Source organism: Talaromyces atroroseus (assembly GCF_001907595.1).
Source record: "Talaromyces atroroseus strain IBT 11181 chromosome Unknown scaffold_2, whole genome shotgun sequence".
NCBI classification, from domain to species: domain Eukaryota; kingdom Fungi; phylum Ascomycota; class Eurotiomycetes; order Eurotiales; family Trichocomaceae; genus Talaromyces; species Talaromyces atroroseus.
The window spans coordinates 11,872-27,341 of record NW_017971434.1 but is presented as its reverse complement, the minus strand read 5'-3'; the positions used below and the strand labels follow the sequence as shown (position 1 = coordinate 27,341).

General features: G+C 34.6%; 3 protein-coding genes across 3 annotated transcripts, besides 4 other annotated features; all 3 read right to left on the bottom strand.

The window, feature by feature from the left end:
• Window positions 1–532: 532 nt before the first annotated feature.
• UA08_02133 (hypothetical protein) lies at window positions 533–3,035 on the bottom strand (the record flags this gene model as incomplete). The annotated part of the gene is made up of 5 exons (XM_020264582.1): window positions 533–1,135; window positions 1,222–1,269; window positions 1,392–1,458; window positions 1,618–2,757; window positions 2,818–3,035. 5 exons carry the CDS (start codon window positions 3,033–3,035, stop codon window positions 533–535), a joined length of 2,076 nt encoding a protein of 691 aa, XP_020122684.1.
• Window positions 3,036–4,401: 1,366 nt separating this feature from the next.
• Window positions 4,402–6,061, bottom strand: UA08_02132 (hypothetical protein; the record flags this gene model as incomplete). The annotated part of the gene is made up of 3 exons (XM_020264471.1): window positions 4,402–5,305; window positions 5,363–5,613; window positions 5,672–6,061. 3 exons carry the CDS (start codon window positions 6,059–6,061, stop codon window positions 4,402–4,404), a joined length of 1,545 nt encoding a protein of 514 aa, XP_020122685.1.
• A 763-nt stretch (window positions 6,062–6,824) lies between these two features.
• UA08_02131 (hypothetical protein) lies at window positions 6,825–7,241 on the bottom strand (the record flags this gene model as incomplete). The annotated part of the gene is made up of 3 exons (XM_020264360.1): window positions 6,825–6,835; window positions 7,038–7,122; window positions 7,185–7,241. 3 exons carry the CDS (start codon window positions 7,239–7,241, stop codon window positions 6,825–6,827), a joined length of 153 nt encoding a protein of 50 aa, XP_020122686.1.
• Window positions 7,242–9,009: 1,768 nt separating this feature from the next.
• Window positions 9,010–9,253: a repeat region (Identified by RepeatMasker using a combination of RepBase library and repeat library created with RepeatScout).
• Window positions 9,252–9,735: a repeat region (Identified by RepeatMasker using a combination of RepBase library and repeat library created with RepeatScout).
• Window positions 9,543–11,760: a repeat region (Identified by RepeatMasker using a combination of RepBase library and repeat library created with RepeatScout).
• Window positions 11,761–15,470: part of a repeat region (Identified by RepeatMasker using a combination of RepBase library and repeat library created with RepeatScout) that runs on past the window's edge.

Below are 15,470 nucleotides of genomic sequence, written 5' to 3'. Positions count from 1 at the left end.
CTATGTACTTAGGGGGGGAGAGAATATACAATGTTATATGTGCATATGTTCTAGAAAGACAAGAATAAAGAATCTTGGAGAGTAAAGAATTGTCTATCTTAGATTTGGAAGAATAAAAGTCTTTTATGCAGCAAATTTGATGCGGGAGGGAGCCTGGAGGAGCTTACACGGCGAGTCGGCCTCAACTTCCTGTTTGGGACTAAATCCGAATGCCATCAGTAAGGGCGCACGGTTCTCTTCGAAGAACCATTACACACTCCAGGATGGCAATCTCAATCCTATGAGGATTTGTTGCATGTAATAGGAGTAATCCGTCTGATTTAGTAGGAATACGTCGTGCCTTGAAGTTGGCCTAATATCATATTCTCATCATAATCATGATTATATCCTCATTTAAAAAGTGTGTGTACGCTATACATTCACAAACCAGCGCCAGAAAAGAACATTCATAACTCCAAAAATGAGCAAACACAACACAACACAAAAGACCGTCGCAGAGACAGAGAGTCTCGCATAATGCGCGTGTAGAAGATCAACCCTCGGCACGCAAAGCCCTCAATCTCGCCCCAAGGGCATCCTCCACGTCAGCATCAGCATGCTTACTGGCAGCAGCAGATTCTTTCACATCTTCCTTGGGAGCTGCCGCAACATCAGCGTCCAGCGCCATCCTCAAATCCACACCGGCATTATCAGCCAACTGCTCCATCATCTTATCCACCTCCGACTCCCCCTCCGCACCATACTCCTGCTGCGAGACCCCCTGAGCCACATCCGAGATAGCATTGCTCGCAATCTTAAAGTCCTCCGAGCGAGCCATAAAATTATTCGCATGCGCTAGCAGGTGCTCTAAATTGACGCTCTTCGACGCCGCATCTAGACCGCGCGATGCAAGGGCCAGAGTCCGCGACGTATCCCGCGTCGACTGGGCGGCTTTCAGTTCATTGATTATCACGTCGGCACGCGCCGCTTCGGCTTTGAGGTTGACTTGACGCTTCTTTTCGCGCACGGCGGAACCAGCGTGGATGCGGGCGATTTGGAATTCGTGGTTTTTCATGGCTTTGTCGGCTTTAGCCTTTTCAGATTTGAAGGTTGCTTCGGCGCGGGCGGCTTCTTTCTTGAGCCGGTTGGAATGCAGCTGTATAGAATATTTTTTTTCCGTTAGTCACATCAGTTTCATTGCTTGTATGAAAGAGGAGGAGGGTCGGGGAGATAGATACCTACCTTCACATTGGTGCGAGCTTCGAAAATGGGATCCCGGACTGGCATTTTCTATGGCGTATGAGGTATTGCTGTCTAATAGAGTATGGCCACCGAGATCAGGTATATATTGGACTGATTGGTGGGTTGGTTGCTCGGTGTAGATTGAGATGTCGTTGGATGGCGGGACAGACAAGGCTGGCTGTGACGCGGTCAGTTCGGCGGCGGCCAGGCTGAGGCAACTTATCCCGGATAGCCAGGCTAACACATTTTGCAGCAAAATACTCAACACCATGGCTATTTGCACAATGAAGAGATCTTGCTGTAATTTGCAGTGTTTAACAAAACTACAGAGTTACGACGAGGATATTATATGCATAAGATGAAAGGACGTCAAATAATAATCATTCCGTATTTTACATAAAGCTATCTGAGGGTGGCTTCCCAAGAATGGACGTGAACTTATCCAACCCAAAACTCCGTGAACTCCGCTTGCTTGCTCCAGTGTCGTGGTTTCGTTTCATGAGTAATTTTCGCCGCGGTGTGAAAGGCGCCCTCTTCTGTTGCCCGGTCCCCCGTCGCTGGTGACGGCTGGTACGACTAATCCAATCAATGGCCCATGCCATGGTCAATAACGACTCCCAGCTCTGTGAAGTCCCGACTACGCCGTCGATGGTCGTTGACCGGGTCTGACGAAGAGTTGCTCCTTCAACCGCTAGCTGCAATGCTTTGCCCGTCGCATCTCGAAGTGGACGCGCCAAGGCTGGGCTGCACGCCAGAAGTCGGGTGAGCACTCTCATTCGAAGGACCGGTCGACGAGTCGACGTCGTCTTCGAGGACGACGACAGGCTCCGGGTCGAAATCAACCAATGAATCAAAGGCAAATGCCGATACGTCTCCTCCGTCGAGAAAGTCAAAGGGGAGCCCGCTTTGATGGAGTTCAGAATCTGACTCAGAGGGAGAATCACTGTTGAATAGGCGGCGGAAGTCATCGTCAGAAAGAGGAGCTGTAGCAGCACCATTCGTAGCGCTGGGTTCCACGCCTGACTGGGAGGACTCGACATAACCGACTCCAAAGCTTGAAGATCCTTCGAATCCTTCGACTGACACTGCAGGTCGCACAACACCGCTGCAGGATGTTGTGTCAAGTCGGAGGATTCAGCCAGATCTTCAAGTTTGATGCTGGGAGAGTAGTCGGAAATGGAGGGAGTAGGGAAAGGAATCTTGTCCATGGTCAAGTCTTCGCCTTCTTGTTTGAACAATGTAGGAGTGAGTGTTGGAGAGGTGGTGTCGACTACAGATTTGGGCGTGGTACCGCGAGAACCGCGGATTTCAGCTGACAGCTGCGCGACTTGGCGATTCAGACGGTTATTTTCCGCCTCCATCTGCGCGAGTCGCTGTAGCAGGAACTGATTCTGTTGCTCCATCTTTTGTTTCTCGCCTTCCAACTTCTCTACCTCGAGGCGTTTCCGCTCTCTCGAGGTCTGTGCCGCGGCTCTATTGCGGAGAACACGTTCAATACGACGCTGCTCTTTTTCATCTTCGGTTTTTGCCCGCTTGCTATAGTATGTGTTAGTAATGAGAGTGATGGAAAGAATCTTCTGATCCGGTGGATCCTACCGAGGAGGCAAGTTGGTCTTGGGGGTGGGAAGTTCCTGGCCCCATGATTTCCTCTTCTTCACCGGCTTCTTCTCTTCTGTCAAGGTGCCTTTTTCGGCTTTGACTTCCTCGGGAGCCGGGCTATCTAGTGAAGTGTCCGCCGGGGAGATGGTGAGCTGCGGGACATCCACCGATGTGGAGTCCTGGAGCATGTCCATCGGCGATATTAAATTCTCCATGGTGAATAATATGAGATTCGGTAGTTTGCTTGTTTGTTTGTATGCAGGTGATGGCGGGAGTGATGGTAGCAAGATGGGTCAAAGGGAGCAGCAGATCATAGAAATCCACTCGAGGGTAGTTGGCCCAGGTTAGACGATGACGGCGGGCGTACGGAAAGGTCACGCTGTCATCAACGCACGCATCGAAGTGAAGATCCAGAGTGTGCAGTGCACTCCCACGACCGAAAGAGGGAAGAGGCCAGGTGTTCTTTTGGCTTTGAGAGAAGCTAAGAGTAAGAGAGAGAGAAAGGCGAGGACGCAGCCTGGCAGAGCGAGAGCGAGACAGAGAGCGGCAGCGCCTTCTTTAAAGGCCAGCGTGGCCCCTTTCCGCCGGTCCCGTGACTGGCAGCGGGCCAGCCAATGGGCGCCCAGTCAGCATGCGCGCTGCAGGGGCGTGACTTCGGCCCCTGCCTGAGGACTCCACACTGCAACATCTCCTTCTCTCTTCAGCCTTCGAGTCTCCATCCAGTCTCACTGTGGCGCTGGACTGGTACCATCGCAGATATTATTCATGTCGCCCATCGCATGCGTGATCAGGGAGCCTACACACTCGCGGAGATATCGACATCTCGATATGTTTACAGAGCACTCAGCTCAGCACTCATAAACCCATGCTATCCCTTGATGACAGTCAGCCTGGCTGGAATGCATGCCGTGCTGACTCCGAGCGCGAGTCAGCCATTCCTGGAGGATAATACGCAACTAACCCTGGCTGCGCCTACCCCCGCTCCATCCCCATTGCGACCCTTAGCATCCACTATTCCACATTGCGTTTCAGCAGCGTCGCATATCCCACAATATTTGCGCCAATGAGCCGATCCGCACGTAGCACAACCCTTTCGGAGGAGTGCAGGGATAGGGGAGAGCTGAGTCATTTAGCCAACATGCCACAGTCTAACATAACGTTAATGCTTATAGTAAGGTTTGTTAATGGAGCGGCTATTTTTAACGACGTGTTGTGTGCCTGCATGTGCTGCGACTCTACGACGGTAGATATGTCTGTCAGACTGCTTGTCTATCTATGCGTTAGGGGCCTTAGGGTAGGACCGGAGGATGGATTACTGCACATGCGTTGGACCCAGGGTAGCATTGTTCTGGAAGATGGCTAACAATCTGACGGCAGTTAAAACTTAGCGGACGTTTTTAGCGAATAATCTACCAAGCACGAAGATTCTGGAAGGATTGAACGGAGATCTAAATCTCAAATTGCAGAAATAAATTCCCAGGTCACGCAATAATCATTGATACCAACGCCAGAAGACTAACAAACATTTACGTACAACAAAGAAAACTCGTCAGATAAGATGTCTCTTTCATGCATTCTAAATCACATCTCCACGTCCATGGTGTCATCACCAGCTGCCGCTGCAGCGACAGAGTCTGCACTCGGAACAACCACACCCCGTCCTCGCCCTGCAAGAAGCTCTCGTCGCACTTCCGGTCCAATCTCTTTATGTCCGCGCACAAGTAGCAAGTCTAGCAACGCTTCGCGCTGGTCTTCGGTGATATCGTTTCGATACCGCTGCGCAAAGACAAGAAGGGACTGGTGCCATAATACCGGCAATTTATAGTTCATGGCAGCAGCCGCTGATTGAGACTGACGGCTTCCAGCTCCATCCATCATCATGCTGTCGTTATTATTGGGAGTTGCCATGGCTCGGAATCGGAGGAAATGGAAGACGAGTGCGTCGATAACTTTGTACGGCAAGGCGTATTTCTTCTCAAGGAAAACACGGATAAACATATTAGTTGCCCCCGTACCCTCAGACGAGAGTGATGTAGACGTCTCTTCCGCTGCTATCTCGCACAGGCGCAGTAATGCTGCAGCTGAGTGGAGCACAGGAATCGAGACGCGAGCGATAACGGAGGACACAATGTGCGCCTCTCGTAGGGTGCATGTGCCTGAAGCAATCAGGGGAAACAGTAGGCCCTTGAAAAAACATGCTGGCTTGTAAAGCGCCTTTTTCATCGCGTTGTAAACGTGAACGTTGAGTTTGCGGGTCTCACGGATTTCGTCGCGTACTCGTTCGAGCAACACAATATTAATGAATTCTTGCGCGATGGCGGGTTTCGAGGATATGAAAATGCGAGTTCCGGCATAGACAGCGTTCGGAGTCCATGATTCAGGGCGCGTGATATCAAGCAGCGTAGGCCATTGTGGTAGCGTAGGTAGGATTTTGAAAGGCTTCGGGAGGGGTCCTGATTTATACCGGGAGAGAATCATGCCAACTCTGTTGTATATTAGCATGCGAAAAGACATTGAGAGAAAGGAACCAAGTGATGCATACTTTTCATATACTTCCAATGCCTTTGCTGGTATCTGAACAGCGTCCTCCGGCATACCTCCTCCCTGGATAACCGGTTGGCCGTCACCGGATTGTTTCGCTTCATATGCGGCAATCTTTTCAAGAATGAGATCTGCAAGATTGACTCCAGAGCCCTCTTGGGCTCCATCGGCTGGACGGGGATCAAAAATCGGATCTTGTTCGCCAGCAGGGATAAATTTATTGAACATATCAAGATCATTCGGATCAACCTCCTACGCGAATTGTCAGCATGGAAGCAGAATTGCATGTTTACCGAATGCAGTAACATACCCCTTTGTCGATATCCTCATCATCCCATTCCTCCTCTCCATATTTGTCTTCATCTTCCGAGATATATTCATCATCTTCACCGAACCGTGTTGAAAAGTCGAATGCCTTATTGTGCTGCACGCCGCTTGCAATTTGCGCTGCCCGCTGCTCTGCCGCCTCTTCCTCGGCAAGATCTTGTCCAATCTGCAAGATCTTGCGCGAGGCCTTTGCATCGATAAATCCCTCGCCATTACCGCCTTTCCGGCCGTCTATTTCATCATCGTCGTCGTTGTGCGACTTTCTCTTTCCGGACTTGGATGTTGTTCGCAAATGGCCGGCGGAAAGGATATCGTCTGCGAGGGGGTTGTGTCTGCGCGCGGCAGTGCGAGATGATGTGGCAGCCTTGGGCATTTTGGTGAATATTGTAAGTGTTTTCGTAGTATGCCGATTTTTCACTTCACCTGCCCATTATTCGTTTCTGAGGTCGAATTTTAAAGGTTCTGTTGCAGTTTGTATATTTTCAATCTCGGTGCCGCATATTTTTTTTTCTGCCGTGTGGCGGTGTGTGTGCGATAAGCCTTATCGGCCTCCCCGCTTAGCCTTAGTAACGTAACATTCTTAACTACTGCATCTCCTTGGGTTCAACAATATGCAACTTCCATGCTATGGACTGAAATCTATTTCACCTCGATCATCTATGTGCTAGAATTTACCGAACATGATCACAAGAAGTGTGGCCGACGCCGTCCACTACTAGAATGTATCCGGGATATGTTTTTTGAACAGCAAGCCACGAACACTTAACCTCATGATAGTAAGCCACTGAATATCGAGCTCCATTCCTCCTGGTAATAAACTCCGAGCAATTCTACCACTACTGAGGCCTCTGAAGGTTTCGACTCGACCTCTCTACGGTCTGTCTTCACAAGCTGGTCTAGTACCAATGTCGATTCCGGTGGTATTCTACCCGGATAGAGTGGTTCTTTCTTCCTCATTGACAACAGATACTGAAAAGCCATACCTTCCGGATTTCAATATCGCAGGCTTTGGTTTTGAGACCACTAATGCATAAACATTCCTTTTTGGTCGTAATAGAAGCGCCGCAATGTGTAAAAAAGCTCCCGGTCATTCGTGATTTTTGTTCTGCGTGTGGCATCATCCTCTTGGTGGACTTTCACCTCTTGTCTGCCGATTCATAAGATACACAAAAGACAAAACTTATGAAATGGAAGATCATCCTCGTTTTCTTCTTCTTTCATACAATTTTGATTAGTTCTGCCTATATAGCTGACTGGTTCATATAAGGGCATTCAGAGCTGTCCATAGAAACGAGAAGATGCATGGCTTTGACCATCTCTCCCATTCACTGCTCATGAGTATTACTTACTGGTGGAATTCAAATAGTCCTGAAGTTCTTGTAGTGCACCAGGCTTCCTCTCGGTGTAATCATCGTGCAACAATTTGCCGCGTGCCTTCGTAACTCATAAGTTGGTTCCAGGAACGAAAGATCGCGCAATACGGTAGTGACACTTACATTTTTCCATCGAATGCGCTGATGACCTGGTGGTATGGGAGGCTCTCTCTCATCCATGTTGGCAGAATTGATAGTATGCTCTAATTTACTCTCCTATGTAGGTATTTTTATCGCACAACCTCCAGATATGTCGTGTAAATTCTCTCTTGTAAGCGAAGCAGATGTATGGGTTTCCTGGTCTAAAAGTCTCTGGGCTTGCAGAAGTTGAGCTCTTTTGTAAGCATCCCTGTACATAATTTGTTGAAATTTCTGCTTTTCCTGTTTATAGGTGCTTTCTCTGGTACGTCTCTGAATTGTGAATATGGCGACTTTCTCTCTTCAATAAGAAAGTACATTGTGTTCATTTACTCCTAAGGGTTCCTGTTTTGTCTTCTCCTTATGGGATTGAGGTGGAAGTTATTTAACATAGCTATACAAAGGGAACAATAAATGCTGTCAAATGGGGATGCCTGGTTTGTGCTGGCGTTTGTTTAGGGTTTGAAAGCCCATGTGATTCTAGTCCCCGTTCTCTTCATAGAGCTGAGTATTTTCTTTTACTCGTTTTGCTGCAATTATATACACCTTGGTATATCTTATATCATCACAATTATGGCCCATAGACCATCAATCATGCATAATAACCTCTCAATCCTTCTTTTCTAGCTGTAAGAACATCTCCTTAAATCCAACCCCCGGTAGAAGCTGGGATTGCTCCTCAATGTATGCCCACATTCCAGGCGTAAAATCCAGTGTTTTTCCATGCTGTACTAATATATCAATCTTCTTCTGTGCGTCTTCCTTGCCATGCTTCTGAATTACCAGATACTGCCGGGTATATTGCGAACTACGAGCTGGAGCTGGTGATGTCGGAGAACCCTACTGCGGAGCTTTATTGGGATGACGACTCGTACAGAAACATCTTGGTCTTTAATGAGACCTAATGGGCTAGATATATGAATAATATGAATAAGACGGTGCATGTCGCCCTATATAAGCTATTCATATTTCTTGGCTTGATAGACTAGGCTGTTGACCTGTAGTCTGAGGATAGTAATAAGAACTATAACAGTTTAGATATTATCTATATTAACTTAATTATCTTTAATAAGCCTAGTTTAACTGTGGCCAGCTACCCTTCTTTTATTATAATATAGCTTATCTCTTCTCTTACTACTCTTATAGTTATTAACTTTTCTCTATATCTACTAATTAGTTATAAGGGAGGTATTTTAGTTATAAGTTAAATAGTAATTCTATTCTCTATAATTTTATAGATTAGTTTTTTTTAGTGGAAAGTCTTTTTCTTAAGTATTCTAATTACTATATTTAATCTAGTTAACAGCTTTAGTCTTTTATTAGTGATACTTATTCTATTTAGTGATATATTTCCTATTATTCTATATTTACTATCTATTAAGTCTTCCTATATACTATAGGTAGGTATTATTAATAGTTTATTATATACTATCTTTAGTAGTACTATTATATTAAATAGTAGAGAAACTTTTTTTATTATAGATCTTCTTTTTTCTATTATAATAATTTAAATAGTTATTAAGATAGTCTTTATAAAGAATAGTATAGTTATTATATTAATAATTATAATTATTATTTTTTTTATAATATCTATAGTATTCTTAATTAAGAATACTCTAATTAATATAATCTTAGTCTTAAATAGTGTTATATTTATCTAAATAAAAGAGTAAATTAATAGTCTAATTATTATTAACTCTATCATTATTATTATTATTATTATAATAAGGGACTCTATAATAATCTTTATTATTATCTTTATTAATACTAACAACTTCTACTAGTCTTTTATATTAAATTCTAATATTCTAATTGTCGGAAACTTCGGTTGGATTACCGTCGAGTATAGCTAGGATAGCTATTAATGGGCGAAGTTAATAGGCTTCTAGTATATAAAAGTTGTAAAGAAATAAATAAAGTCTTTAAATAAGATAGAATATCCTGATTAATAGAAGATTGTATATTCAAATTATCTTAGTTAATTCAAGATAATAGAAAAAAACTAAATATAGGGTAAATGAGTATCCTTATATAACTTTCCTCTATTATAGCTATTTGTCAGAGAATCAGAACATCACAGCCAATGGATCAGGTTAGTCACTATGGGACTAATGTATATTGGAACAAAGGATTACCCATAAAGCCTTAGGGTTAAGGCATCAGAAAAATTAGAGGATTTCTATAATAATTATAATCTATGGATCAGAGAAATCAGAGGATTTTTATAATAATTATAATCTATAGATTAGAGAAATTAAAGGATTTTTATAATAGTTATAATAAAGAGAAATTATATAAGAATACTTATTTATTCTATATTTAGTTTTCTTTTATTATCTTAAATTAACTAAGATAATTTAAATATATAATCTTCTATTAATTAGAATATTCTATTTTATTTTAAGACTTTATTTATTTCTTTATAATTTTTATATACTAAAAGTCTATTAACTTTATCTATTAATAGTTATTTTAGCTATACTTAATAGTAATTAAACTAAAGTTTTTAATAATTTAAGATCTTTAATACAAAAGATAAAGTCTTTACCTAAATATTTAAAATAATAAATAATAATAATCTATTTATCTTAGAATAATAACTTATCGGAAACTTCAGTTGGATTACCGTCGAGTATAGCTAGGATAGCTATTAACGGGCAAAGTTAATAGGCTTCTAAGATTAAAAGGTCTCAGTAGACAAAAAAAATAAGAATAAGGCTATAAATATTCTAATTAATAGAAGATTATATACTTAAGTTATTATAATTAATTTAAGATGATAGAAGAAAACTAAATATATAATAAATAAGTGTTTTTTTATAACCTTTTTTTATTATAATTAATATAGTAATAACTCTGTTTGCTCTATTCTAATTAATATAATTAATATAGTAATAGCTCTACTAGCTTTATTACCCTAATCCTAAGACTTTATGGATAATCTTTTATTTTAATATATATTAGTCTTATAATAATTAATCTAATCTATTAACTATAATATTCTAATTTTTTAATAATCTTTTTTTCTAAAGACTGACATCTTAATAGCTTAATAAATAACCTATATTTTCTAAAATATAGATAACTAATTTTAACTTTTTAAATATTCTAAATATATAATCTTATAATTTTATATTAATTATATTTTTAAAACAAAATATTAATAAATATAATCTTACACTATAAATTGAGCAATTTAATATAAAATTATCTTTATCTTATTTTTATTACTTTTTATTAAATAAGATTTATATAAAATTAGAAATATTATTATATTATAATAAATATATATAGAATAATTATTATAAGTATATTTTAATAGTTTTATTAGATCTTATATAGAAAAAACTTCTTTATGCTTAAGAGTATTTAGAAAAGAATAGTAATAAAGTAAATACTAAAATTAAAACTCTCTTAGCAAAGTATACTCATCTTAATAAATAATAAAAATTATTATAAAAATATACTAATTAATTTATTTAGTCTAATATTAAAGATATTAAAGAATTAAAAAGATTAGAGAAAATAAAAAAAAAAAATAAAAATAAAATAAGTAAAAAAATAATAAAAGACTAAAAAATTTCTAATTATTATTTTATAAAATAATAATTTTATTTTTAATATCAACTTTAATCCTTTTATTTTTCTTAATTATATTTCTATCTCTATTCCTAAATCTTCTTAGAGCAATTCAAATATCTAATAAATTCTTATATATTTTTTTTAGATCTATATTCTTTTTATCTTATAAGATAATAGATATATTTTTTTTCTAATTTGCACTATAGTATCTTCTTAATTTTATATTTTTTATTATCTATTACTTTATCTTTATTTATTAAATTAATTATTAGTTTTAATAATAAGATATAAAATATTAAATATATTTATATTCTTATTAATAGCTAAAGTTTATAATTATTATTTATAAGTTTTTCTTTAATAGTAAATAACTTAAATTTAATTATATTAAATTTATTACTTAATCTTATGCCTTTAATATTAAAATTTTTTAATCTTAGTATTTATTATAGAAGATAAACTTTTTTTTCTTTTTTAAGTGCTAATATATCCTTACGTTTTTTATTATAATATTTTTTTATTCTTATTTCTATCTATTCAATATCTTTTAATAGGTTATTATATATTAATTATATATATATTGCTTAAATATTTATTTTATTTAATACTTTTTTACATTTAATATTTTTTTAACTTATCCTTAGAATTCTTTCTAGATTAATAAAATACAATACTTATCCTATTAATATATTTATTATATTATTTATTATAAACTAAGTAATTAATAATAACTCTATCTAATTATCTTAGTTCCAATCTAAATAATATCTTAGATATTATTCAACTACTTAAATTATTTATTTAGTCTAGCTATCAGTCTATTAATAATATGCTGTTAATAAATTATATTCTATTCCACAATTTTTTATAATTGTCTACCAAAATTTAGATATAAATAATTTATCTTAATTAGATATAATTTTATTTGGTAATCTAAATATTATAAATATTTCTTATAATATTAATATTACGTATTATTGTGACGATGCAATACCAAATCTATTTGGTCGCTAAACACGAAGAGACTAAACTGGAGAGAAGAAGAAGAGAAAAGAATAACTACCGGCTATCTTTCTTCTACTTATACTTCCTTCTACTCTGGATATCTGTGGGCTATCTTTATTATATATTGATGTCTAGTAATCTAGATTTCTAAAAGGTTTTAATAATATAGAATACTGGCTAGTAAAGGCTATTTGCTTTTCTTAATATTATAAAGATCCTCTAGTAATCTGTAGTGTGAATTAAAATATAAAGTAATTCCTATAAGGTATATCTAGCTCTATATCTTCCCTATATACAATTTATCTATAAAAAGCGGTCTATAGGTATTTTTATAATAACTATATATTATTAAGCTAAATTATATTAGGCTATTATATTATCTCCTATTCTAAATAATATTTGCTTTGAATATTAAGTTAATAATAGTATATTATATTTATTATAGTTAGATAAGAATTTATTCTTCTTAGCCGCTTATAGCTAATTTTTTAAATATAATGGTGGTCTAGATTTTTCTGGGTAAGAATTGTGGAATGCCTTTATAATATTTAATGCATTCTTAAAATTTTCTACTGGATACTATGTTATATTATTATTATGGCCTTACTATTGAATATAATACTATAATTTCTGGTAATATATTTATATATTAAGAATCTATTTGATTTTCTATTCATCATAATTATTAATCTTAACTAATAATAGAGGGTCCTCAACCTATTTTAGTAGTAGTTCTATTAAGTATGTCTTTTAAAATTTATCTAGTAAGAAGACTAGATATATTTAAAAATATTTAGAAAGCTTTAATTCAAATATATTTCCTTTTTTTATAATAATCTTAAATAGGTCTAAGTTCTAATAAGAAAGCTTCTGGCTAGATTATCTATTATTAAGGTGCTCAGTTATTAATATAATCTTATCTCTAATATCAAAATTTATTTCTCATCAATACTTATTTATCTATATTTTCTGTTATTCTTGTGCTTATATTATATTCTGTCTCACATAATCTTATATTTATTATAAGTGTTTTATCTAGGTTTAGGCTTATTCCTAATTTTATATAGGATTTTTGTTATTTAGTGATAACTAATTAAAAGATATTCTTGATATAAAATCTCTCTTAATCTTAAATAGTAATAGTCTAGTCAATTCTTAGGGTAAAAATGCTGTAGTAAAGTTTATTATTAGTAATTATTTAGATTAATTATTTTAATAGAAACTAATATAAGATTATAGATAGACTAAAAGATATTAATTTGTAATTTTGGTTTATCTATTTATAGATATATGATGCACTATTAATAGCTTTAGCTTGATCTTTAGAATATAGTATATCTTTATCTAGAATTTTAATATAAATTATTCCTCTTAATCTGATACTATTAAATCTAGTAGGCTAGTCTTAGGGAATATATATTTAATCTATAGTCTAGTTATCTCCCTGGCCATGATATTCTTAATATAAGAAATTGATCTTAATCTTTTATTTAGTTGGTCTATTATTATAAAGACTATATTAAAACTGTATTTGTCCTCTAGATAAGATATAAAGTCTATTAATATATGTTATTATGGTTAAACAGGTATAAGTAGTAGCTTTAGTAATCCTAGTAGTAAATCTTTATATATATTTATCCTTTTGTATATAAAATAGTTATTAATATATTACTTAATATTCTAGTTTTATATCTTTTAGTAATATTATTCTCTTAATAGCTTTTTTATTTTATTCTTTCTAGGGTGAGTGGTAGTAGGTTATTAGTGTATCTTGTCTAGTAATTATATTCTAAGATCTCTCTTATCTGGTATATAAAGTCTCTCTTTAAATATTAATTAATTATTAGTTAAATCTTAATTAGATTTAGGATCTCTAGCTATCTTATAATAATCTATAGCCTTTTAACTCTTTTAATTACTCTTTAGAATTCTAGCAATAATATATAGCATGTTATCTATAATAATTAAGATTTTTGATTTAGGTTCTACTTTTTATATATAATCTTATTCTTAGAGTTCTTTTATAATCTAAAAGTTAAGTTAGTTAGAGAGTAATAATGGGGGGTTCTTTTTTTTAGATTGTTAGTTATTTTCTATATATTAGATTAGAGTATTAGCTCTTTTATTTAAGGGTCTGGGTTAATATTTAATATAAAAATTGTATCTAAAAAGGATTTCTAATTATTATACTTGTCTATTATTAAACTTTTTTGTTGTTATAAAATATTCTAAGGCTTGGTGATTGGTAAGAATCTAAATAGGTTTATTTCTGATTAATCTTTAAAGCTCAGCTTGTTATGTCTTTAAGACTTATATTATTACTAGCATTTTTTGGTTATAAATATTATATTTGGCTTATATAGAGTCTATTATTTTAGAAAAATAGGCTATTAGGTGCTACTTGTTATTAATATGTTATTAGGATAATACTGCTATAATAATTTTCCTTAAGATATTAGTTTCTAATTATATTTCTAAATTATACTAGTAATACTTAAGAATTAAAATTAATATTAATTTTTTCTTAAGTTTCTAGAACGCTGTGTTATAAGTATTATTTTATATAAAGTTTATTTCTTTTTAAGTTAGTTAATTAAGTGGTTATAATATCTTACTATAGTATTTAATAAAGATATAATAAAAATTATAAAATTTTAGAAATGATTATACTCTTTTTATATTTATTAGAGATTTTTATCTTTAAATAGCTTTAATCTTTTTAGGGTTAACTTTAATGCTATTTAATGTGATAATAAATCTAAGAAATTTGGTTCACTTAATATGGAATTTGCACTTATAGAGTGCTGCTTGTAATCCTGTTTTTTAGAGATATTAAAGTATCTTCTTAATATATGCTTGATGCTTAAGTTTATTTTTATTATAAATTAATAAGTTATTTATAAAGGTTATTATAAATCTATTAAGTATATTTATAAAGATATTATTAATTATATATTAAAATATTATTGGTTTATTTATCACTCTAAAGGGTATTACTTTGTATTTGTATATATTATATTATATATAGAAGGTAATTAAATTTTTTAAGTTAGAATATATCTTTATTTAATAGAAATCTTGCTAAATGTCTAGTTTAATAAAAATCTATGCTTTATTAATTTGATTAAAGACTTTATTAATTAAGAGCAGAGAATATTAGTTCTTTTTAGTTATAGTATTTAATTTTTAGTAGTTAATATAGAATTGTATTTTTTCTCTAGATTTATTAATTATTAAGATTAGTGATGTAAAGAGAGCATTGCTTGGTTTAATAAATTTTTTATAAAGATTATTAAGGATATATTTATATACTACTTTCAATTCTTTTAAGATTATCTTATAGAAAGGATTATATTTTAATATATTCTTTTTAGTTAGTTTAATCTTATGGTTATAAGATTTAAGTATTAATAACTAATCTAATAGATTCTTTAAGAATATATCTGTATAATTTTTGTATATTTTTGATAATTATTTCTAAATTTCTTTAATATTAAGTATTATAAATTCTAGTAGATTCTTCCTTACTTTAATAGCACTATTAATTTTATAAAGACTTATTATTAATAAAATTAAATTCTTTATTCTAGCACTTATATTAAATCTTATTATATTAATAAATACTATATTTATTCTCTTCAATATTTCTTAGGCTTTCTCTTAACATGTTTATTCTTACTTTAT